The sequence below is a fragment of the Chiroxiphia lanceolata genome, chromosome 1, assembly GCF_009829145.1.
Source record: "Chiroxiphia lanceolata isolate bChiLan1 chromosome 1, bChiLan1.pri, whole genome shotgun sequence".
NCBI classification, from domain to species: domain Eukaryota; kingdom Metazoa; phylum Chordata; class Aves; order Passeriformes; family Pipridae; genus Chiroxiphia; species Chiroxiphia lanceolata.
Window position 1 is genome coordinate 102,842,316 of NC_045637.1, and position 25,222 is coordinate 102,867,537.

A 25,222-nucleotide genomic window follows, 5' to 3' on the forward strand; every position below is an offset into this window, starting at 1 on the left:
GGGGTTTTGTCCTGGCCATGTGTCAGCTGTCTGCAGGCCTGCTGGTTTCTTTGCTGAGCAGATGGTGTGGCCCCTGGAATCTGTCACCAGGATGGTATGAAGGACCATGAAAGACAGCTAGCAGTTTTGAACATTATGTGCAGATGTCAAATGAGCCTGAAGGAGAGCAGAATAATGAAACTTGTGGGTGCCAGAGAGGGTATAAAAAAGAGCCAGGGTAATGAAATAAAGGACCTCTGCAAAAACTTCCATGTAGATTACTGATATTAAATAGCATGATATATAAATTTGTCAAAAATGCTACAGATTCTTTAGTAAGCACCTCTTTAAGGTATAAGTCTTTTACAGGAAAAAGGTGGTTGATGCTACTCTTGGTTGCCTGATTTTTGGAAGAAAAGTTCGGATAGCTGTAGTGACCATCAGTAACTAAAAGAAGATGGATCACTAAGTGATTCATTTCCTTCTGCCACTGCTATAAACAGAACAGGTCAGAATTGCTTTCCATTCCCTCTAAAGGACTTTCCATCTGCAGTGGAAATCAACATACATGATTACAGGGTAGAGATTTTAAAGACAGAAAGAAGAAAGACGCAGGCATCCACAGTGGAGAGGCAAGAATTGATGGTTAGCAAGATAAGCAGAGGAGCTGTGGGAATATAGCAGTATACAAATCTTACTGACCCAAACCACAACAAGCAAGTAGTGGGATTCAAATCAGCAAGGGCCTTTCAAATCCAGCAGTGATATAAAACCCAGGAAAGAGTACTATATCTTGAAAGGCTCCTGTGGTAGTTTGGACTCTCCACTCTGGTTGCAACATCCCAGTATCAATTTCAAAGCTGTTAAACCCTGACATAAATCTATAAGATTACTTTGCACTAGATGAATCCAGTCACTAAATCATTAGAGGGGTCACTCTATTTTTTTTTTAATTAGAGAATAATGTGCTAATCGAAATTAAGTCATTCAATTAGAAAGTCAAAGTAGACAAGGCGATTGTGATCAAACACTGAGTTGGAGAAATCAATTGTACTCTATTAGCTGAAAGATTGGAAAGAAAAGTGTTAGCAAAATGGAAGTTAATTAGATGGCTTGGAATTTTCCTGTTGGGTTGCCAGAGAAAAATTGTTGAGAGGTGTAAATCTGTAAAGAGCAAACACAGCATTAACAATGCATAAGCGTGGTGATGAAGAAAAGCACCACAGAGTGTGCATTTTGTTATATTGAAATGTGTACAGAACTGGATTCTTGCAGCCTAGCTTTAGCTTCTTACAACCTGACTTTAACTGTTAAACCAGAACTGGGAAGAAGGGAGTGAAGGTTTCTTTTCAAGGGCACTAGACATGTTTCCTTTCAGAATTCTTGCTTTAGGAGAAATATGTCCAGGCACTGGAAAGTTAGCCAAAAGAAAAAAAGTATATCGGGTGACATGAGCAAAGGGAGGAACTAGGCCCAGGCTGGGCAGAAATACCATACAGTTCCCAACTGATGAGCAAATACCAACTGGTGCTAATTTTTATGGCAGATGTGTTTAATTCCTCCATTACTCGTCCCTTTCCCCCTTTCTATCTTCTGATCAGTAAATCCATGTGCAGCAACAAGGGTATAGGATTTGTCTCTGTAAAGGATGAGTCAGAGATCACCCTTAAAAACAGGCTGTACACCCATGCAAATCTGTTCTACAAGGACCTGAGGAAGGGGCATCCTCACCTGATCTCCTTGGTAGTGAAGAAGCTCAGCACAACACAGTGCCTTAGTACCATCCCACACACCCTCACCAGTATAACTGATCACAGGTCAGTGTGTAATTCTGACTGTGCTACCTACAGACAGCCCAAGAAAAGGCTGCTCCCGGAAGGGCTTCATGCCCACTGTGGCAATGAATCATAGGGCATCTCTTGAACCTGAGCTTCCTCTTTCTTCCACAGCACAGAGTGAGTGCCATAATGACCACACAGTGCTTGTGAGGGGGGAGGGTCACAGGGCGAAAGCTGCGTAAGCCTGAGCTAAACTTGCAGTGTCAGTTGGTCCGTGGGGCTGTGAGAGGGACACAAGGGCAGAAGATGGGTGCAAGTGAAATTATAACCGAATGATGGAGCAAAGCATTCGCCGTGCACTTTCACAGCAGTTTTGTGTTTGAAATTGCAGTATGTTTAATTAGAATTGTTAAGATTTTTCATTGTTTAACCTGTGTATTGATGCGGATCAAGTGCATTGATTGGTATCTTGTTACATATAAACATTTTATGCTTTATGGGCTCCAAAAGGCAACTTGCCAAGTCACATTTAGCTTCTCAGTTTTCATTTATATTCAGCTGGGAGACCTGGCATTTGGCCGTACCACTGAAAACGGGTTGGCACTGTTTGCTTGGATGCAGAACTAAGCATTTAAAATATTGGAGTCAGGGCAATTTCTTCCTGAAGCGGTTGCCAAGTGCTACAATTTGTGCAGTGAGAAAGGAGCAGCTATTAGCCCAGTAGAGTGGCAATTGGAATTCCTAATGCATCTTGTCCTGATACAGGCTGTACTTACACTGCAGTGACAGGAAAAGGGGGAATGTCTTTAAACTGAAAGAGGTTAGGTTTAGAGCAAATGTTAAGAAAAAATTCTTTACTATAAGGGTGATGAGACACTGAAACAGATTGCCCAGAGAAGTTGTGGATGTACTATCCCTGGAAGTGCTTAAGACCAGGCTGGAGGGAGCCTCAGCAATCTGGTCTAGAGAAAGTTGTCCCTGCCCATGACAGAGGGGCTGGAACTAGATAATCTTTAAGGTCCCTTCCAACCCAAACCGTTCTATCATTCTTCTCTTGGGTTCACCATGGTCGTATTCTGGAGGAAGATTAGAGACAGGTGGGTTCTCCTCAGTTTGCACAAGTCCCCAGAGAGTTACCCAGCAATGCCTTACTGAAGATTGCCAGACCTCACTGTTTGGCTTTTAATATCATCACGTAATATCCTCAAAACTTTTTTACCTGTCTTTCAGTGTGTCTGCCTTCCTGCTTCCCTTCACTAGATAGAATGTTTAGAACAGTGGCTTTCTTTAGGTACCTGAATTAAGGGGCAGTGATACATTTCCTTCTTCCTATTCCTTTTATCAGCTCTTTAGATTATGTTCTTTTTTTTGGTGTATACAATTCAAATTTTATTTCTGGTTGTGCGTGTTAGGCAACCTGCTTTTGGGATGATACAGCCTTTTTCTGTCCTGTAATCTGCATAGATATACCTTCCTCATATTATTTCCAGTATTAAATTTCCCTTCAACAATGCTGAATGAACATGTTGCAGTCTTATTTTTCTCTTTTCAAATTAACATGGCTGTAAAAACCTTGAAGTAAATGCAATTATGCTAGAACAAGACACTCTATAATATTATAGAGATTTTATTTTCATTGAACCAGAGAACTCCATCACTGCAATACCTTCATGAGCTTGCATTTACTTCTGTATTCTGGTGCCTTCACTGCAGCATCAAAGAGGTGCAATAGGTGTGGATAATGGTGCATCTCCATTTGGAAGCACAGGATTACTTAGCTTTTTTAATTTGACTATAGTATAAAGCTATAATTTTCATGCCTGCTTTCTGTCATTCAGTCAGCATCATGGACCATTTTGAAGGTCACAGAAGATAAGAAACCTTTTAACTGACAGATGTGCTAGCACTGGTCAATTTTGATCATTCTTTTCCTTTCCTCTGGTGTTGTAGGCCTCTGAAGTCTCTCGAAACAGAGGAGTCACCCTGTTGGCCAGACCAGGCAATAGTCTTGTAACAGCTATTCGAAACCAGCACCATCACGAGGCATTACCTCTGGGTAAGCCAATTTTTTCTTTTCTTCTCAAAGCACTGCTCACAAAAGTGCTTTTTACAACTTCTCATCAACCACACATACTGCTTCATGTTGCCCTACGCCTCACCGGCAGCGCGGTCAGTGTGCCCCTGCAGAATAATGGTGATGTGATCGGGCTCCCTCGAAGGTAAATAAAGCCTCAGATTTGGTTTTTTCCTTTTCCAGCTTACAATGACAAGATTGTTGCATTTTTACGCCAACCCAACATTTTTGAGATGCTGCAGGAGCGACAGCCCAGCTTGGCCAGAAACCATGCACTCAGGTACCGCTTTTTTTCCAGACTGCTGAAACCAAGTTCCAGGAAAGATTTCTTGTAGTGGGGAAAACCAAATTCTAGTAACTGTGGTACAAAAGATGAACTTGGGCTCTGTATGGAACTGTCACGATTAAAGAGTAGGTGTGGACCACCAGGATCCGTGTAGTTGCTATAGTTATTTTCCATAGACATTCAAGAAATAAGAAGAACCAAAATAACTACAGGCAAATAGTGGCATATCTAGTCTCTATTCTAAGTGTTACTGAATGGCAGAAACTCTGTCCTCACGTACAATTATCACTTTGCTTTTCAGAAGATAGAATTATAATTATGTTTGGATGGAAGTCAGCAGCAAAACTGCAGTAACTCCAGGAGAACCAGAGATTTTACTTCGTGGTTGGATTTAAACCCATATCATGGACATAGTCACCCTAGATTTTATAAATAAAAAGGAGCATTATTATGAAGTGTATTGCACTCGGGTCTTTAATCTTTTTCACTTGACTTAGTGGTAGTCCTTTCCAAAGTAGTTAAATTGTATCTTTCTTTTTTTATACCTGTTCCTTTCATATTAGATTTTTTCAAAAATGAAAAAAGCAGAACCAATTGCCAGTACAATTTAAACTCATTTGAATTCCAAAGTTTGAATTAATTGTTTTGGCCAAGAACTTAAGCTGGTGTTAATCAGTCTCAGCAATGCCAGTATGCACCAGCTAAGAGTTTGACCAAGACTTTAGTTTGTACTGTGCAGTAAGAAGCATGGCTGCAGGGTTGTTGAAGAAGGGAAGGAGTACCTTCAAGTTCCTGCAGTGCAGAAAGTTCTGCTGGTAGCCTTACTGACATGTTGTTTACCTGTGAGGGCCAACGAGTTCTTTGGGTGTAAGGATTAGACTTCTTTCCTGGAGGAACTGATGCATTCAAATAAAATGAGAGAGACAGAATGAAAAATGCACTTAATATTTAGGATGTACATTTCTGTAACTAAGAATTTTTAATCTTCACCGTCAAATTATTCCAGGCTATTTTTTTTTCTCAGCTGTAGTTTGAATTCTCATTTCCCAGAGAAGAGATGATGCTTTTATCTCTTTCTGAGCAGAGAAAAAAATTGACTAGTGATAAGGACTAGACAGCTTAGCCAGTGTGTAATGAGATTTGTAACAGGATATTGAGCCCTTTGCCTCCAGGTCATTGCCTATGATTATACTTTGGGTCAGGAGTGATCCCAATCTACTGTCTAATCCTCATACAGCAGGTATTTACCAGACTCCTAGGAGGCAAATGCCCATCTTTTACAGAGCTTGATTCTGCCACTCATTGCAGCCCCACCCAGTAAGGTACTAAAGCACATCTTTGTCTTGAGGTAGAATATTTTGACTTGACACTAGAATAAATATATTTGGACACTGCAATGCTTTAGAAACACACTGACAGGCTGGGGCGTAGATGTGTATCTTCCATAATCCTGATCTTCTGATAGAGTCCTATCCTATGTTTCCCACTCGTTATTAGCAAAATGTGTAATTTTACACATGTAACATATGTTTACACTGTATAATCTCTGCATGATCAATTCATATCAAGTATATGTTAGAGAGTTATTTGCCAGATACAACTGATGGAAGGAAAGGAAGTGGTATTATTGGAAATTCTGTTAACAAAAGGTGATATGTTAGTTGTAGACTTAAACAGAAAGTCTGCTGTCGGTGACCTGATTTTTACATGTGAACTTGGGGGTCTAAGCACCGTTCTGTTTTCTAAAATACAGAACAAAATCTTTTGCTTTTGGATCAGTGAACTGAGTGACAGGAGTAGATTTTTTTTTTTTTTGCAATTTTATGTTAGTAAGATTAGAAAATGAATCGGGCATATAAGATGTTTGCCATTTTTGTAAGGAGATAAACAGGAATTGACAAAATACCAAGAAATAAAAACTCTATGCATAGTTCATGCCATGATAATGGCATGGGGTTTTTCTGTTTCTTTTCTTCTTTCTTCTCAATAATATCACTTATGTTTACAGGGAGAAGATCCATTACATTCGGACAGAGGGTACACATGGGCTTGAAAAATTGTCCTGTGATGCAGATTTAGTAATTCTGCTGAGGTAATCAATTTGATCAATAGCATGATGTCATTACTTACAGTACCACAGAAGCTATTTGGCTCTTTCTCAACATAATTGAAAAGATTTTGTTAAATCAGGTCATGCTGACAGCCATCCAGAATAACTCAGCCATAGTATATCTGCCAATTTGTACTTCCTGGAAGGAAGCATCCATTAGTACAGTAAACTCCATCCCAGTCAGCTCAGTCAGTACAGCTGTTACCATGAGGTAGCAGATAAAAAAGGATCAGGTCAAAATATTTCCTTTTAATGGAAAAAAAAATCTTGTTTCTTTTTTAAAAAGAAAAAGGGGAAAAAAACCCTAGTCTTTCTCAGTACAATAACGTAGCTGCTTGTGAAATTGCTAGTTTTACTGCAGCAGTGCTGCCCACACATGCATGAAACCTCAGTGCAGTGAGCATTGTCTGGGTAATGCAGATAAGGCTTCAGTTTTTATTGGAACCAGAGAGCTTGGTCTTTAGGTCCTAACTACTTTTCCCCAGCACAGATAAGGACTTATTTCATTGTTTTGGTCTTACATGGAGAATGTTGCATAACCCAGGTGGTTGTGGTATGCTGTAATAGCACTGCTTAATACTAGAAGTTTACAGCTTATTCCCATCAATTTAATTTGAACGGTCAAAGCACTGAGCTGTGTGAAAGCGTACGACCCAAGAAAAACAGCCTGGGAGACAGATGTATCTTTACTTCTCACTGCTAACGTGTTGAAGGTGCTCCTGTTTAGAACATAGCCTCACATCTTTGCTCTCTGTCAGTAGGCTGAGCCACTGTTAGCATAAAACATCTAATAACATTCATTTTGTTCTTCTTTACTGGTGAGTGGGACATATTTGGGAAACCTGTGGATTTTTTGAATCCATGAGTTCAGAGATGCACCCAAACTTATGACATAGTGGACTTGCACCATTATGCATATTTACATTCCTTCATGGGATGAATGTGAACCAAATCTCTCCCTATGACTTTCTCCATGCAGCCTTTTTGAAGAGGATATTATGTCCTACATACCACTGCAGGCTGCCTTCCATCCTGGTTACAGTTTCTCTCCTCGCTGCTCACCCTGTTCATCACCCCAAAATTCCCCAGGTAAGGAGGTTGGGAAATAAAGACAAAATCTTGCATTTTTGCTATTTCTCCTAGTAAATAATAAAGGGCAAATTTAGAGCCAGTATCAGCTGCCAGCTTGCTAATTCCAGGGACCATTTCAAATATGACCCAGCTGCTTTTTTGTTGGATCAGTTACCAGTGCTCCTATATATCTGCAGAAATGTTAGTGGTAGATGAAACACAGGGATCAGAAGTTGTCCAAATGAAAGAAGGTATTTTCCTGCTTTTGATGTAGTTGGAAAGGATTAGGATAAGAGAACAATGTACTCCAAGCATAACGCATTGACATGGAAGCACATTCATATTATGTGACAGGAGCAAAGTGCATCTTCCGAATTAAAGGTGTTTTGCAATACTTCAGTACCCCTGTAAAGTTAAGTCTCCTCTGCTCAGTGTTACGAAAACTTCTCTTTTTCCCAAGGTGCGTCTGTTTTAGGATCTGGTGGGATCATCTTCGTCATCTAGTCTGACCTCCCGTGTTGAGCCCATTAACTTAGGTTTGACAGGAAACATATTTTCCAGAAAGACATGCTGTCTGAGAAGGTTATTTCCAGCTGTGCTATGTCTCTGTAGTTATTGTTTATGCTATAGAAATTTGAGGAGCTAATGTCTCCCTTTTGCCAAGATATACAGCCCCCACCACGGTCTCACCGCATGGCTGTGACCAGTGGCCATTTTGAGAGAATCGACAGAAATGTGATCTGAAGAAATCCATTTTTGACTGAGCTTCTTTGAACATTCATTTAAATTATCTGATTTCAAACAAAATTAAGGGACAAGAGAAATTCAAATCTTGGATGTGGCTGTGGAAAATTAAAAGATTTTTTGATATGAAGAAGTTAAGTGCTGAACCCCTGTCTATAGGAGGACAGTGTTCTGTCAGAATGTCTTGTTCATATTGATGAGTTTTACCACCATTGTTAATACAGTTCCCCTCCCCTACATCAGGACAGATCATAAACAAGTTTCCTACAGGACAAAAATCTTAAGTATTTGGCACAAATGTGGCTTAGGAGACTGTTAAAAGATCTGCTCTGATCTCTACCTGTTCTTGTGAAAACACTCATTCCTGGCAACATACTGTCTGCTTGCTTATTTTTGTCACTGGTTTTAGAGCCCAGGCGAACACCCATTCTCTTATGTCCAGGTGGAAGGGGTGTGGGGGAAATTCCAGTAGAAGAAAGAGGTTTCACAAGGGATTCTCTTTACACTGTGTGTAAATATGCCTTTCTGTTTTACTAGCAGAGACAGTTAGTAATGTCCTTCCATCCTGGCAACCAAGATACATTGGGCTCCCATTAAGAGTGATGATTTTTTTTAACTTCCTGTGGAGCATTTGCTGCCAGATTTCTCATCAGAGGTCTTGTTCTTATTGTCTTCTGTAGTGAGATAGAGAAATGGGATTTCATGGATCCATTCTTTTAACCTTTATGGCATGGCACTTGTTTATGCAAAAGGAATAATCAGATACTTTGAGAATGCAGCCTTCAATACAAAGCAGGTCCCAAACTACTAAAAAATCTGTTGTATGTGTGAATCATAATAGGGAAATTTAGTATTTCTTACTGACAGATATTTTTCTAGATTCCACAAAGGGGTTTGGTGTTGATAGCTGGAAATGTTTAATATACAGTCAGATTGATGCAGAGGAAACCCAATTCCCAGCTTGTCTAGGGTGCTAGGCTCCAGTGAGAAGCATTGCTCTGAGTTCCAGAGGTTTAATCCTGCCAAGTAAGGAGGTCACCTATACAGTGCAGAGGAGAGAGATCTCTTAAAAGTGAAAAAGGGAAAGACAACCTAAATGCCACTGACCATGAGTGGCAGTAATGCATGTCAGTCTTTCTCATGCCTTTCTGATCCTTGAATTTCCATTGAGATCAATCACAGTTAAAGGCCGAGGCAACACAAGGCACACACTAGGTGAGCTTAACAGTTCTTTTAGTGAGGAAGGTACAGCCCCTGGACTTTGCAATCACTGAATTATAGGAATTTACAACTCCATTGATGCCAGAACAAAAATAATCCTGAGTACACTGTATACCTTTAAAAAGTTCATATCAGATTTATTAGCCAGTTCTGTCTGGAACATAAGCTGCATGATTTGGAAAACTGTAAAGCCCCTTACACCTTACGATGCTGTTCGTTTTCCCTCCAGGGCTGCAGAGAGCAAGTGCAAGAGCACCTTCTCCATACAGGAGGGACTTTGAAGCCAAGCTGCGCAATTTCTATCGAAAACTTGAAGCCAAAGGGTATGGGCAAGGTCCAGGTAAAATTAAGTGAGTATTACAACAAATCACTTAAATAGTCTAGCACAGTATAGCTTTGGTTTTTGTCATTATTCGTTAAGACAGTGATAGGGAATGGAAAAGACACTGGGATTGTATTTTGTACATGAACCACCAGGGCAGGATAAGATCTGCAAAAAAGTGACCTTCAAGAGGCTTTTATGTGGAGGTTTTATTTTATTTTTTATAGATTCAAATTCTCTCACACTCCTGTTTCCTACCTATTTAACAGGGATATCAAATACCTACGATTTGCTAGTGGGAGAATCATCTGTTTAGGCAAACGTCCACCACATATTAGCAACAGCTACATAATTGAAATGATGGAATGACTCTAAATTTTTTGCATCTACATACCAGTATAACTCAGGACCTGAATATGACCCTGCAAAACTTAGTCTGTACATGCAGGTTTAACTTCCCATTGTGTCAGTAGCCCTCCTGGATTTGAACTAGAGAGATTTCTGCCACTCTTCTTGTATTTTGGAGATCTCTGTGATTTGGTTGTGGAGTTTGTTTTCCAGACATCTTGTTAGTTGGCTTTTGAGTCTGTACTTACTTGTGCTCAGTCTAGTTATCCAACTTCAGCAAAGGACTGTGTGTTTCTAAGGTATTTCCTGGGCATCTGGTTGAATTTGTGCATCAAGTTGGCTTCCTACCAAATGACATCTGTTGTGGGGAAAAAAATGTGTGAAGCCAAGAAATTTATTCAGGCAAACATCACCATCAAAATAATTTTAGAGAGTTCAGGAGTCCTAGCTGGTGGTTATCATCTTTGGTGTCCTCCTAAGTGGGTCCAAGGCAGACATGAATTATATTTTAGAAGGTCTGCCTTAAAATGTCCATGAACATATGAACAAGAAGGATTTCTTGCACAGGTGGTATTTAAAAGTACTATTCATTAAGTTGTTGTAGAGCTTGGTAGGAGAGTGAGAGATGTGTTGTATAAACAGAGGCTGATACTCCCTTTGCTTCCCCTGCTACAGAAGCAGTATTTCCATGGGCATTAACTGGATTAAATCCGGAAAGTGTTTGGGGTCAATTCCAGATAGCTGTGACCTCATATATACAGGAAACTCACAGCCCTCTCTACCATATTTTGTACATGGAGGTTGTTGCAGAGAGTCTTAGCAACACTCTGAACCCAATCACGGCATTGTGAAGAAATTCACCTTTGAGGCACATAGAAAAGCCTAATGAAACAACCCACTGAAAACCCATAATGGTCAAGTAGCACATGCACCAGCAGATGCAATTTTATTGCATTCTCTGAGAACAAATGTCTCTCTTTAGCAGCTCTTGTTTACTTTCAGCCTCACAAGTTCACACAAGACTCAGCCATTAGATCTTTATTTCTGCCTCCCTTTGCAGGTTAATTATACGGCGTGACCACTTGCTGGAAGGCACCTTCAACCAGGTAATGGCATATTCACGCAAGGAGCTCCAGCGGAACAAACTCTACGTCACGTTTGTTGGCGAGGAAGGGTAGGGAACCACAAAATGCTCTCAGTTTTGAAGTAGCTGTTATGTTGCAAAACACTGAGTTGACTAAGGCTGAGCTTCTCTTGTTATGTAATGTTTCTTTGGTTTTGTTTTGCCTCTAAGTGATTCGTCTTAACTCAAACATTTGTTAAAAATAACAATAACAATAATGCTTCATTTTCGTATAACACCTTCCATCTTGATGTCTAAAAGTGACAATTTAAGTGGTTAAATCTAATGTCATCTATTGCCATAGGTATTTTGACTGGCTGGAAGGAAAAATGCAACTACAGGCCAATGTTTACACACTGAATCAGTCTTAGGACTATAATTAGAGACCAGACCTTTATCCACTTTGTTACTCTAACTCTTCACAATGGGTCTGGTTTTGCTTCAAAAATTTTTGCTTTGCATGCCATCTAATGATCATTTGTTATCCATATGTGGATTTCTTGTTTCTGGCTGGAGAAACATGAATGCCATTTAGTTGTTACAGTTTAATTCACCCAGTTGGAAGGTGAAAGGAACAGAAGTCTCTTGAGAAGGCCTTTTCTTGGGAAACTTTCTACCAGTCTTACAAATCCATGAGCCATTCCTGTATGATTAAAGCCAGTTTTTGTTTTAAAATGTGAGCAGAACCTTTCAAAGCCACCCTGGCTCTCCTTAAGAGCTACATTGTATTTGAGGCCTAATTAATACACTTTTATAATGGAAAGACCATTGTGCATGTTTCCAGTGTTCCATATAACAAAGGCATGAAACTGTATTTCAGTAACTTTGCATGTAAAGTTTCTTTTTTTTCCATCCTAACCACATGGATAGGATTTCAGTTCCAAAGGCACCAGAACAGTAAGGATCTCAGGCAGCTCTTGGGATGTCCAGCAACTGCTGACACTATCAGCTCTGAGGTGACATGTCAAATGAAGGGCTTCCGGCAAGCTGAGCTTGTCTGGGGATGTGTTAGGTCCAGTGGAAAACAGAAGTCACCAATCTCTCAAAGAGAGTCACTCAGTGACCTCAGTATCAGGGGATTTTTTCATTCTTACTTTTTATGCTCCATGGATTCAGTATTATTTAACAGAGCTCGTCTTCCACAGCTGGTTTTGCCTCTGGCTTGCAAGTAAAGCATAAACACGTGGCACACCTCAGTCTGTGTTTTCGAAATAGTGTTTTACTATGCTAACACTGGCCAAAGTCATGTTTACCCCACATCTCTAATAACTTTTACTGTGTGTGGCATGGTGTCCTCAGGAGAAATTAAAAACCCATTTGGTTTGCAAATTCAATCATTCTTCACTGTTTCATTTACATCTGAAGATACATTCCTCCGGGGTTTCTGCTGCTTAGTGCTAATATACATTCTGCTGGAGGGACTCCAAAATACCAATTCCCTACTGAAAAGAGGAGTTGATGCTGTATGGCCACAGCTTCCCACATGTTTCAAAGCTAAAAGGACATTGAAAATGAAGGCTTTATGATGAGTTAATGTGTTGCCCAGAAATGCAATACCTGGTCTCCCCTTGAAGATTTTTTAATATAGACAGGTGTTGCTTGTACTTCTTTGCTCCAAACATCATAAGGCTTTGCCCAGTATTTTGATGTCCACTGAACCAGATCTGTTCCATGGTTGGCACTAGTGGGTCATGTGGGCTTATTACCATCCTTTTTTGCTGTTATGGCTTTAGTCTCACCACATGATACTGGAGCTAAAGTTCCTCAAAAAGAGAAGTACTGAATCTCCAGATGTAAAACAGAGGAGGATGGGCCTGCCTGCCCTTTATCATCTTTCTGGTTGCACAAGTCAGTCATTCAGCCCCTTGCACCTAGGTTTCTGTAACTTCAAACATAGTACAGAGCATTCTGATCCAGCTGCAGAGCTTTCCACTTACTTTACATTTGTTAAGTGGAAGCAGTAGTGTCCACCTCAGAAAATCTTTCAGCACATGACATGTGGCTACAAATCATTTCTTCATATTGCTACTTGTAGGTTTATTTTAGACTGAAAAACCTACATACCAGTATTAGAGAATGACCTGTTTTTAATAAATACATCACAGGTGGGTTTAATGCACTATGCGTTCGTGAAACTTTGTCTTGTTTTGCTTTTTTTTCCCAAGTTCACATAATTGGAAACAGCTTGATCTAAAAGTGGAGTTTAAAAATAAAAGGAAAAAAGGTGACTTTCTGCAGAGCAAATTCATGCAACAGCAGAGCACAGCTGAAGGTGTACCACATGAAAGTATCAGAAAAGAAGAGCTTGGACAGAACAACTCAGGAATCATCATTTTATCCTGTGACACAGTTCTGTTGGGACTTGGTCTTGCTCAGCATACACATATACCTATAGCTAAGAAAGCATCCTTGGGGCCAGATTTCGCTACATCTGCACGTGGGAGAGTAAGAGCAATTTCCGCTTCAGTCCAGGCTGTTTGCTCTGTGAACCCAAGTGTTCATAGGCAGTTCAAACCCTCTCACAAAAAGTCTAGCCCCCTGCTAGCCACACAGCTGAGGCAAGGCTGAGCTTTGTACCTTCGATTTGTTAAGCCTTTGGAACAAAGGAAAACAAACTAAATAAGGGATGTGTCCCAGTTATGATTCCTCCCAGGTCAACCTGGATATTGGTGAAATTTCAGCATCACGACTTGTTCAGGACTCAAGATCAAGCTTTAAGAGGAGAGATACACCATGTTAGAAACACTTGACTGTACAGGCTGCTGTGCTAAGACAGCAACCAGTGTAGGCAAACCCAGGAGCCTCATTTTATCTTTTCTATCTTTTCCTTTCCAGGTTGGACTACAGTGGCCCCTCCCGAGAATTCTTCTTCCTTCTGTCTCAGGAGCTCTTCAATCCTTATTATGGGCTGTTTGAGTATTCAGCCAATGACACTTACACTGTACAGATCAGCCCCATGTCTGCCTTTGTTGAAAATCACCTGGAATGGTAAGAATGTTTTATTCAGACTTGAACAATATTTTAGAGCATTAAAAAAGTGGAAAAGCAAAACAAAAGCTGCCAGTTTGGACTAGACTACCTGTAAATATTGCTTCTATTGGGAAGAAGTGGAAAGTAGTTTGTGAAGAGGAAGAGAGGGAGTAAGTGTAAATACAAGAGCAAGCTCTGAAAAAGGAGTTGTAATGAGGTACTGCTATTAAAATGTCCTGCTCACATTACTTGGGATTTAATGTTTGCGTACTTCTGTGTGAATGTGAAAAGGACAGGAAAACGAGCTCTGCTTGATGCAGACCTCATGTCCTTGGTCCCTTTCTAAGAATAGTAAGTATCGTCTTTCTGTACATCAAGAAGCATTGTGCTTGGAAGCTATATATTGTTCTCTGTACCTACCACAGGCCCTAAAAAAAGGTCCAGTGAAAGCAGCTTACCTTTTCGTCCCTGACAGACTGTCCCTGTTTGTATGGGGCAAGGCCAGCAGAGTGAGCAGGTACTTTACCTCACCGAGTATATGTGCAAACAGACAAATTGCTGATCTTGTTTCTTTATCAAAAATTCTGAAAGCATATTTTGTTCTCCTTATTTTTTCTATCTGCCTCCAGATCTGTCTGTCTTTGGGAGTTGTTTTCACTTTGATAGTTTCAGATGTGGTTCAGCAAAGCATGGGCTGCAAGCCCTGGGCATCGTTTGATCCCTTGTGGGATTTCATTGTGTCAAAGAAGCACTGCCACGTGGGTTTGTTCCTATGATGTTTTTCTTTGTCAACCTCACTGACTTCTTTCAGAGCTCCTTTTTTAAAATGTAAGGCAGTTCAGGCCCTTTTCAAATTGCAAATAGTACATGTCCCTCTATTCTTGTAAACAGATCCTCCTATGCTTGGCTTGCAGTGGGCAGGAGATAAAGAACAGTTCTACTGTCATGTCTGTTAAGGTTGAAGGAGAAAAAAGAATGTTTCTTAGGACTAGTATGGTCTCTGAATTGTTGGGATTTTTTTGGTATTATCACTTCCAGAAGTGGAGCATTATGCTAACAATGATCCTTGCATTAGAGTGTTTCTCTACTGACATGAGCAGGAAGAGAACTGCTTAGTTCTTACAGCTTGTCCACCTCCCACTACAATCCTGTACATTAGACATGTGGTGCCTTCCCAATTTTCAAGAAGAAATATGTTCTGACCTTTGTTCTTCTTACCAGACTGCATGGGTAAACTTTTGATTTAGGAGGTCGTTGTTTGTGGAGATGTATTTTGATTTCAGGGCAGAGGGCCACTTAGACTGGCACAAACCTAAGATCATTCTGCCCACATTGTGAGCAAACTGAATGCAGGGCTCTGTCTCCAGAAATGGTGTTGCCATGTTATCTCAGCAGTGGTTGAAATAGGCCTTACTCTTGTGTGTTATAAACACTGTCATTGCAAAGAGTTCAGCTGCAATTTTCTTAAGTGATAAATTCTCCTGCAAAAAATATATAGCTTGTTTGATCCCTTCATTTTGTCCTTCTGTGCATTGAGAGGTTTCAGCATGAAAGGGGCAGATTTTTAAACGTATCCTGGGCTTATAGAACAGCAGAAAGACACCTAATATGATTTTCTCTGGCGGTTAGCATTTAACTCAGAAATCAGCAACAGTTAGACACTTGGGATATTTCTCCATCTACACATATCGGCTTCTTGCATACAAATGTTATTTGGCCTTTGGGCATTTTTGGTTTTCTTTTTTTAAAAAAGATAAGTCTTTTGTCCTGCAGAAAGAAATAAATGCTATGAATGAAGAGGTTTGCACATAAAGTATTGTAAATAGGGCAAGATTGCAGAACCCAAGGGAAAGATAAGCAATCCAGTGAGTACTTGGAAATATTTCTTGAACCTGTTATGGAAATAATTGGCTGAGACCAGCATTTTATAATTAACCCAATAGGTTTCATGATTGGGTTGTAGATATCTAGACATTCTAAATGTTGTTATGCTTATCTATGTGACTGATCTCAGCTGTTCATGTGTAACCCTGCAATACTGTATTCAGAAGTCTGTGCAGCCAGCTAAGATAGAATTTGGACCAAGTTTTTTAAAACTCAGAGTAAGACTCTCCCATAAAGGCTTTGTAGGCTAACTTCTCCAATGGCACTATACTAAGGTGCTTGACATTGTTTGTTCATGAGGAATGGGGTTTTATGATTTTCTCAGTCTTTCTCCAACTTCATTCTCATCAAAATCAGTGCTAAAACTTCTGTTTCTCAGATTTACTTGTTGATGTGATTCCAGCAGAGCCTCCTCCCTCTAACATACAAAAAATAAAGATTATCTTCCAGTTCTCAGATCTGTTATGAAGCACCAGTTAACACAGATGAAACAATTTGAGTTCCAGGGTCACAGAAAATTAATATTCATAGTCTTTTCAAAGCTTGAAGTCTGATGTCAGTCATGAAAGCCACGCAATCGCAATTGGTTTAGATTTGCAGATTTCTTCAACTGTATGCTTTTTGGTGCTTGAGGGCTTATCATTTATGTGAAATCTACCCTTGGCATGTATTCCTGCAAGAATGGCTATATTAAGAAGCAGGACTAGCAAAAAAATTCCCTCAAAATTATTTTACATTTTATCTTTCTTAAGAGAACAGTGGTGAGTTTGAGATAAGTACAACAAAATGCAAAGATGTGAAGTTTTGTTCATATTGGCAGAATTGAGAAATACACTGCTCTTTTTCTCCCGGCCTAAAAGTTACTGTTCTGCCCCTTTTAATGGTTTATTTCATGCTTTGCCCTTTGTACAAACAGCATTCTGAGTCCAAAATGAGCACATCAAAGCACAGAGTAGTTGTATGTATGCCAAGTTATGAAAGAGACATAATGACTGGAAAATATTTCTCATTTATGGAGAAACTGAGATTTAACGCCTTTCCTGCAAGCTTCCATTGAATAAGACTTTTTCCTTCAGTTAACATGTGCATGCTGAACACACAGGATATAAGATATCGCACACTTTTAAAGTTAAAAAATATTTTAAATCCCCATTTATCTGAAAGGACACTGTTATAACTCTCTAGACCAAATAAGTTTGGTGATACACATTTTTATCTGCATGGTACAGGAAGCTCATAGCCAGAAGAGCTGCTTTTAATCCATGCCATTAATGAGCCATTCTGTCTGATCTGGGTACTCTATCTAGCTTTTTACCTAATATTTGAAAAAAGTCTTCTAAAATGCACCCCCACTTAAGGTAGTTTACTATTCTTCAAGTAAGTGGGGAAAATATTGTGCCAACTACTATCTATTATTTCAGTGAAAAGAGTACAGTTTTGCCCAAAAATAACATTCGTGTCTTTGCACTTGGTCAGGTGTTTTGAACAACTGAAATAGAGTGAGCCGCTGAAGAATCCTTCTCAAGTTTTGTTCAGTTTGCTGAGAGATGGAGTGGTGGGGAATATTAAATGTTTCTATCACAACCTCATGCGGCTGAGGTCACTTGGTCTGTTCAGCCTGGAGAAGAGGAGACTGAGGGGGGACCTCATTGTAGTCTACAACTTCCTCAGAAGGTGAAGCTGAGGGGCAGGCACCGATCTCTTCTCTCTCTTCTTCTGGTGACCAGAATCTAAGAGAATGTCATGAAACTGTGTCAGGAGAGGTTTAGGTTGGATATTAGGAAAAGGCCCTTCACCCAGAGAGTGGTTAGATACTGGAACAGGCTCCCCAGGGAACTGGTCACAGCACCAAGCCTGGCAGAGTTCAAGAAGCATTTGGACAATGCTCTCGGGCACATGGTGTGACTCTTGGGGATGGTCCTGTGCAGGGCCAGGAGTTGGAGTCGATGACCCTTGTGGGTCCCTTCCAGCTCAGCATATTCTGTGATTCTATGAAAGTTGAAGCTGTGATATTCAGTACAGTTCCATAATGCTGAATTCCTACATACTAATAAATGACTCCCAATCACTTGCCAAATTGGCTTCTCACTTTCCTCCCTGTTAACAGTTCTTTGAAAGACTGCAGATGGACTTTGAGTTCCTGAAGCGTTGAAGCCCTGGGGTCCAGGATGACTGGTATTAGCAGATATGCAAAGATACTTTTTCACTAAAGTGAAAAAGGTTTCTGTCTCTGATTTGAATTACTAATGTTTGATTGAATACTGTAGCTCTCTTTTTCACCAAAAGTCAATAAACAATAAAAGATTGGTTGGGTAGATCAACTCTGAGGAAATATGTTTCTAAATTCTGGGACTAAAATGCCTAGTTCCAGAGTTTGCATAGTCTCAGATTTTCATATGGCTTACTGGTTACTCTCCCTGCCTTCATGGTGCATTTTCAAGAGGTCTAGAAAGTGGCTGGCATCTTTTCCTTGAATCTTATTCATTCTGTGTTGTAATAAAATGACTTACCTAATCATTCTGTGATACGCTGTGGTTTTCCTCGGGTCTATATTTTGCCTATCATTTTCCATATTATTTTGCTACTCAACTCTAGCTAAGCAAGGTGGTAAACTGAATGTTTGTTTCTATGATAATTTTTGTATCATCTTCGCCAAACCTGAGGAGTATTATTTTTGTGCTGTTTCATTGTTCACATGGCTGCCATTTTCATATGTTATTATTTGCCTATCATTGTAATATCACTTAAGAAGTTCTGCTTCTTAGAATAAAGCAGTTCTCAGTGTTTTCTCGTGAACTTCCCCTCACTGCTATGAGTACTTCATCTGACAATGACAACAAAAGTACCATTGTTTTTTGGTTCACAAAACATTGTGTTCATACTCTGCTGTCAGATGGCAATCCAGTTTCTCTTTTTCATGTCTTCTGAGTGGGCCAGAGTTCTCCTTCACAGCAGTCCTACCCCAAGGAGTAGTGCAGTAAGATAATGTAATACACATAATAAGATAATACATAAGATAATGTATTACACAATGTAATACACAATATCTTTTTTGAGAGACAGCGCTGTACTCATGTCACAGTTATCCGCACCAGACTTTTTGTCACCAGATCACTTTACCTGTTCTTTTATCTGACTTGCTCCAGCAATCCATGTCACATCATCTGCTTTTGAATTTTTGTTCCATTGCATGTTTGTAAACGTAGAACCAAAGCCAGAAATGTGAAAAGAAGCCCACTCTCTGCATAAAAGGCCAAATGGCCTAGACAGAAAGAATTATTCACAGACATTCATTTGGAGATCTGAGGGATCTTAACTTGAAACATCTTTTTCTGTGTTTTCATAGTAAATTAGTGACAGCATGGGTTTTTGTAACAGTCAGGCATTTGTGGACCTTGCTGTGACATTTATGCAGCCAGAGAGCTGTTACAGTTATCTTAGAGGTATTTACAGCTTGCTAATCATACTTATATCCATCTAGAAAAGTCCTGTTGCATTGTTTGTTTTTCTGTATATGAAAATCAATACATTTATTTAGCAGAACCTTATTAGAAAGTTGAAGACCTGTGAGTAAAGTGGTTTTGTGCAGAACCCTACTGAAGACCACGAAGATGATGATATAGTCTAAACCAGCAGCCCAGGTCTCCAGAAGCTGTAGGTTGATTCCTGGCTGCAGTGTCTGAACTCCATTAACTGAATGTTCATTTGAACTGCTTTGGGGCAGGAGTTTCTTCATTCAGTTCCCGTAGTTAACTTTTCTTTCTGCCCTCCAATACCCCTCTTCGTTTACTAGTTTGTGCTGCTGAACAGAGTCAGACAGAAGACTTGCATGTATTGCTCCATTGTGTTCTGCGGGCAGATGGAAGCCTGGTGCGCCCACCCTCTACGCCGACATGAACTTGCTTTCCCTGTGCTCCAAGCCAGCTGACATGGTTACTGCAACACTGAGCTGAGAAAATATTATATTGTCTCCAGTCAGGGCTGGTTACTTCAGGCTTGGCACCGCCTTGATTGCTTTTAGGTGCTGTGGCAGGCTTGGCACATGGATAGAGCATGCTCCCTTTGCCTGCACAGTGCTGTGTGGGTATAGCCCCAGCCGAACTCTGCGCGGCCCTTTTATTTATTTGTATAAATGAGAAATCACATAACCATCACAATCCATCTCTAGCATGCCAAACAATGCAGGGTGTGGTTTTTCCCATTTTTTGTTATAGTAAACCCAAGAAGAACCCAGAATGTTGCAACCTCAGCTGTCCTTTCTCCTTAGAGAGCTTGGTTGGTTTTCTTAACCCAATTTCCTTAGGAGTAGTGCCTTGTGCAATTGCCCTGATCAGACAGATTCCTGATGAGTTTGAGACCTGTTTGACAGGAAGGTAAAGGTCTCAAAGATACTAATTTCCTAAAAGCTTTATGAAACTTATGTCAGGCTACAGGATAGATCTACAGAAGAGTGCCTTAGTGAGGCGGGCTGGTGAACTCAACAGGCATCTGTTCTGTCCTCTCAGCTGGCCAGGCAGGAGGAAGGAGCTGACAGGTCTTTCACGGGCACAGGCTGCAAACCAGCTATATCATCTTGCTTGTGGATGTGAAGGAGAGCTGTGAAAGCTTAGGGGAGGCAGAAGGGAGAAACTGGAGATACTCCAAAGTAGGGGAAGTGCTAGCAGAGATGTGTAGGAGGAACTGTAGCTATTGCGGTGTGGTAATGTAAGGCCATCAGAGACAGATCTATAGGAAACAAAGCTCCATTAATCCTGCTACACAGAAAATGACTTATTTCAACTAAAGTGTTTTTAAAGAAAGTGACAGATTGCCTCATGACCTAATGGGTTATATTCAGATGCTGACCAGCTCATAGGATGGATGTAGCACATTCTGTGGCTCTTTATAGAAACAGTGGAGAAATGTAGTCACAGCATCTAAGCAGGAGGTCTGCAAACTGCCATTACTCCTCTGCACTGACTGAAAGTAGCTCTGGGGAATATGTGGTGTGAGTTACTCATTAATCTGTCTAATTTTTCAACTGCTGTGGCAGTCAGCCTACATACGGCCCAATACGTGTTTTAGTCAGGGAGTCAGAAACTCTGAGTTTGGTTTTAGGCTCAAAAGGGACAGTTGTGTGGGCCTACATTTGGGGGAGGAATAAATTTAGAAGACCAACTTTGCAGCTGTCTTGAAAGGGCCTGTTTATGCTAAACACTGAAAAATCATCCTCTTAAAAATCAGATCAGATACAGTACCCCAGAGTGGGGCATCCAGCTACATCCAGTTGTTTTTTTAAATTAGATGATTACCTCTTTGCCTCAGTTTCCATCTGAAGAGATTTCCTAGTATGTAATCAACTTGAAATCCATTTGATGCACACTAATGCTCTGAACCGCTTTGAAATTCTCAGATGAAAGGCACCATAGAAAACCAAAGGATTTAACATTATGTTACACTATAAATTTTAGTTACTAGCAATATCTTATTTTACATAAATTATGTTTGCATGAGAAGTTTTCAAGCACTATTGTAAATCATATTAAAATAAATGTGCAGCTGAAATAATTTTATAAGAACTTTTCACTATGTGAAAAGGGTATGTTACTGAAATGCCTTCTTGCTGCTGTACTGTGATCTCTCTCAATGCCTTCTATACTTAAGTAAACTTCTATTTTCCTATTAAGTTTGATGTATGACTATATCACATAGAGCCTACCTCAACAGCTGGTTAGTTATTATTAAGGGTCAGGAGGAACTGGAAGATTAAAGACAAACCAAAACTGAAGGAGAAGAAAAACATTCTCCTTAACTGAGCTTGTACAGCAACCTTTTCTTTTTAAAGAAAAAAGGTTCTGCTTTATCTTTACCTTATTCTTGACTTTCTGTCTCTTACTAGAGAATTTTTTTCCAAGTTCTTTTGAGGATCTGAATGGTGCTGTTATATGAGTTGAAAGAAGAGATGTCTCTCACAATCTATCTCCCTTTTTCCTTCTCTGAATTTCATAGTCTCTCCAACACTGCTTCCATAATTAGAATTTGGTTTGAGGGAAAGGTGGGTATTCTGTTTTGTTCTGTTTTTACAGAAGTCATATTTATGTTTTTTTCCCCTTGCTAGGGGCCATTTAGTCTTTCGCAACATTGCAGATTAAATTTGGCCAGAGATGGAAGGCTTCACATGAAAATCTCCATAGTGTCTCCATCTTGCATGTGGCACAGGAGAAAAGGGTAAAATCCACACTGTCCCTGAGCACGTGGGCCTACAGGGAACCATCGGGATGGGCAGAGATTGTATGTATGTCTGTAGTGGCAAAAAAAGCCCAGGGAGTGATGAATGTCCTCATATCTCCTGTTCCAGCCACACTGGAATGGCAAGGCTGAGCTGTCACTGTGAAGTATTGCTCAGTCATCATTGCCCCTCCTTATTTCTCACTACATTTTATTCAGACTTTGGTAAGATAAAGAAAAGTCAACTAGAGCAGGTGTAGAAATTCCCAAGCTAACCTTTTTTGTTAGCAACACAATTCATACATCGAAAGAAAGACTGCTTGCAGAGCAGTATTGTTTTCAGTAAATCACTCAAATTCATTTTGGGTATTTTTGAGTAGAAAAAACATTTCTCTTTGTGTAGGCCTCTCCCTGGGATGTTTTGAAAGTTAAGTGTTTCATTTGACCATTGAAAATTATTCTTCATTTAAGTATGTTACCTTAGTGTTACATTAAATTCTAGAAAAAGGGAATATTGAAGATTTAATTTGAGCTGATCTGTGTGTTTTTTTAAAGGGAGAAAGGCAATGTTGAGTTTGTCAGTTTGCCCCAACTTGAGACTTATTTTTCAAATCTCAGTAAACTTATGGAAGATGAGAAAAATCCTGACCTGATCATCCTCTATGAGAAAAAATTCATTTAATAACAGGAATACAGAGCTGTACATTCAGTATCTTGTGGCTGATTGAAGGAAGCTTTTTACACTGTGACTTATGTCTTCCATTCTGGAAAATGACAGAGTAGAAACTGGAATTAATTGTGTTGGTAAGATTTGTAAAGGAAAAGTCAAAAATTTTCTTAGACCTCAGAGCAGAAATGTAAAAGTTCATGTCTTCTATTCTGTACGTTCCCAGGAGAGGATTGGAGCAGTCAGTTTGCAGTGGTGTTGATAAAAGTTGAAGGTATTCGATGATTTGCAAAACAATATACTTAAGGCAGACTGTCAAGCAACTAATAGCACAGAGTGAATATTAGCACAGAGATTTCTGAGTTTATTTACTCAGTTGAGGAACCTCATCCTGAGAGAGAGGGATCATTGGCTGAATCACAGCACAGTGCAAACCCAAGTGTGCAGCTTCTGGACCAGGGAGGGTAAGTCCACACAGCTCTGCACTGCAGGTGACCTGTTTGCCGTTAGCTCAATATCTGCATCATGCTTCATTACGTGGTGTAAACAGTCCTGGGTGTTTACCTGGGAGTCTATGGTGAGCGGTCTCTCTCATCCTTAAATACCCCAGACAGGCTGGAAATAAGCCAATTATTGTGGCTTCAGTGTTCATAGTAGGCCATTGAAGGAAAATGTGCAGTCATTCAGCTTGTGCTTTTATGACCCTCTTGTCTGGCAGATGACTAGATCTCTGGATTTTCCCCTCTAGCTTGACTAGTTTGTTTCAAAACATGGCAAAGCTATGGAAAGCAAACATAAGTCATGCAATGTATAAAACTTCACTAATTCATAGATTTGAAAATGCCCACCACCAGCCTTTCCAAAATTTTTTGCTGAGAAATCAAAGTCTCTTGATGAAAATGCTCTTTTGCTGGCTTGAAAAAAACAACCCATATGCATCAGACTGAACTGGTCCATAAGGAGTTGATCATAAACTAGAGCTGATGGACATAATTACATATCGTTTTATAGAAGATGAGAAAGTAAAAAATATCAAATAGACAAGCAACTAAAGTGGACCAGGGACTCAGAGGACTGTGATTCCTGTATTGTCTCCACCACCTTTTTTCTTGATAAGAAACTTCAGATAAGTCATTTTACTTTTGTACTTAAGTTTTCTCATTTTTCGAATGATCTCCTCTGTAAGCTGCTTTGACATCTGCCAGTCAAAAATACAGTTAGGATATGAGAATCACAAAATGTAGAGGCTTGTAGTCTTCTAGCCAGTAGTCCATACCTCAGTCTATATCTCCTCTGTAGCACTGGGCAGAATTGGAGGAGTGTTTGCCAAGCGTCTCACAGGTCAATGTGTTTTATCCATTGTACCAGCAAGAAAAGCTAAAACCTGCAGGCAGACTGGTTTCTGATGAAGGTTAGTCATGCTTGTGCTGCCATGCAGGAGTTCTCCCAGAGGAGGATAATTGCACATTATGGTCTATGAGATTGATAGTTCTGCAAGCAGAGATGGCCACTTCAGCACTTGGCCACACTCCTCCTCTCCTCCTTCAAAACTCTACATTCACGGAACTTCTTTATTGATGGTAAAATGACACATAGCACGGATTTCTTGTTCCAGAGAGAGACCATCTTCATTTTAGATAGCCAGGATATAAGGAAGATGCAAAGATCTTTTGAGTGAACGTGCAACATAGCTAGGTTAGAGACAAGGAAAAGGCTTGAAGGATCTGATTAGGTTAAATAAAGAAGCAATAAGGTTTTCATTATCTCTTTGGTTTTCAGTTGCTGGTAAATTAAGCTTCAGGAATGGTTTGAGGTTTAGTTGCTAATTTAGGGTGTATGAGCTCCAGAGATTTAGAAGGACATGGATAGTTCACATTTCCATCGCCTGTAAGTGATAGATCTTTTTCATGTGGTTACTCCTTAGTACTTGAGAAACAGAAATGTTGTGTTCCACTTATTCCAGAAAATAAAAGTAGGGCAAGATCTTATGGAGGCGTCAGTATTTACTTGCCTTTTGCAGGAGAAACTTTATGCACAAATTAGCAATAAACATAGTAAGGAAGTACAGAGACTCCTCTTAAAAACTCAGTAACTGTGTGAAAACCTGTAATGAATTTTGACCATATATGGGATAAGTATTTTTGTATTTAGAACATATCTCACAGGGGGTAAAACCAAAACCTGGTTGGGTGAATCATTACCATTTCTTCAAAAAACGTGTGGAGATCTAGAGTAAGTTCTCAGGTGGCATGCCAGTGTTGTTAGATATCAGAAGAGTGGGAAAAGTTCTCAACACAACATTGAATGATGCTGTGCATAGATGACCCAACAGTGTGTCTTGGTCTGTCTGAGAATTCTTCCTATTAGAGATGGATATAAGAAAAGAAAATGAGCTAACAGTAGTCTTGTTACTTCTTGTATTGGAATTCTTCTGCATG

At 39.9% G+C, this 25,222-nt stretch overlaps 1 protein-coding gene across 1 annotated transcript in view; it reads left to right on the top strand.

The window, feature by feature from the left end:
• Window positions 1-25,222, top strand: part of HECW1 (HECT, C2 and WW domain containing E3 ubiquitin protein ligase 1) — a 258,402-nt gene that overhangs the window by 206,548 nt on the left and 26,632 nt on the right. The window contains 7 exon segments of the mRNA XM_032700164.1: window positions 3,708-3,813; window positions 4,015-4,111; window positions 6,126-6,209; window positions 7,207-7,316; window positions 9,493-9,613; window positions 10,994-11,107; window positions 13,892-14,044. Of these exon segments, the coding sequence (XP_032556055.1) occupies window positions 3,708-3,813; window positions 4,015-4,111; window positions 6,126-6,209; window positions 7,207-7,316; window positions 9,493-9,613; window positions 10,994-11,107; window positions 13,892-14,044 (785 nt within the window).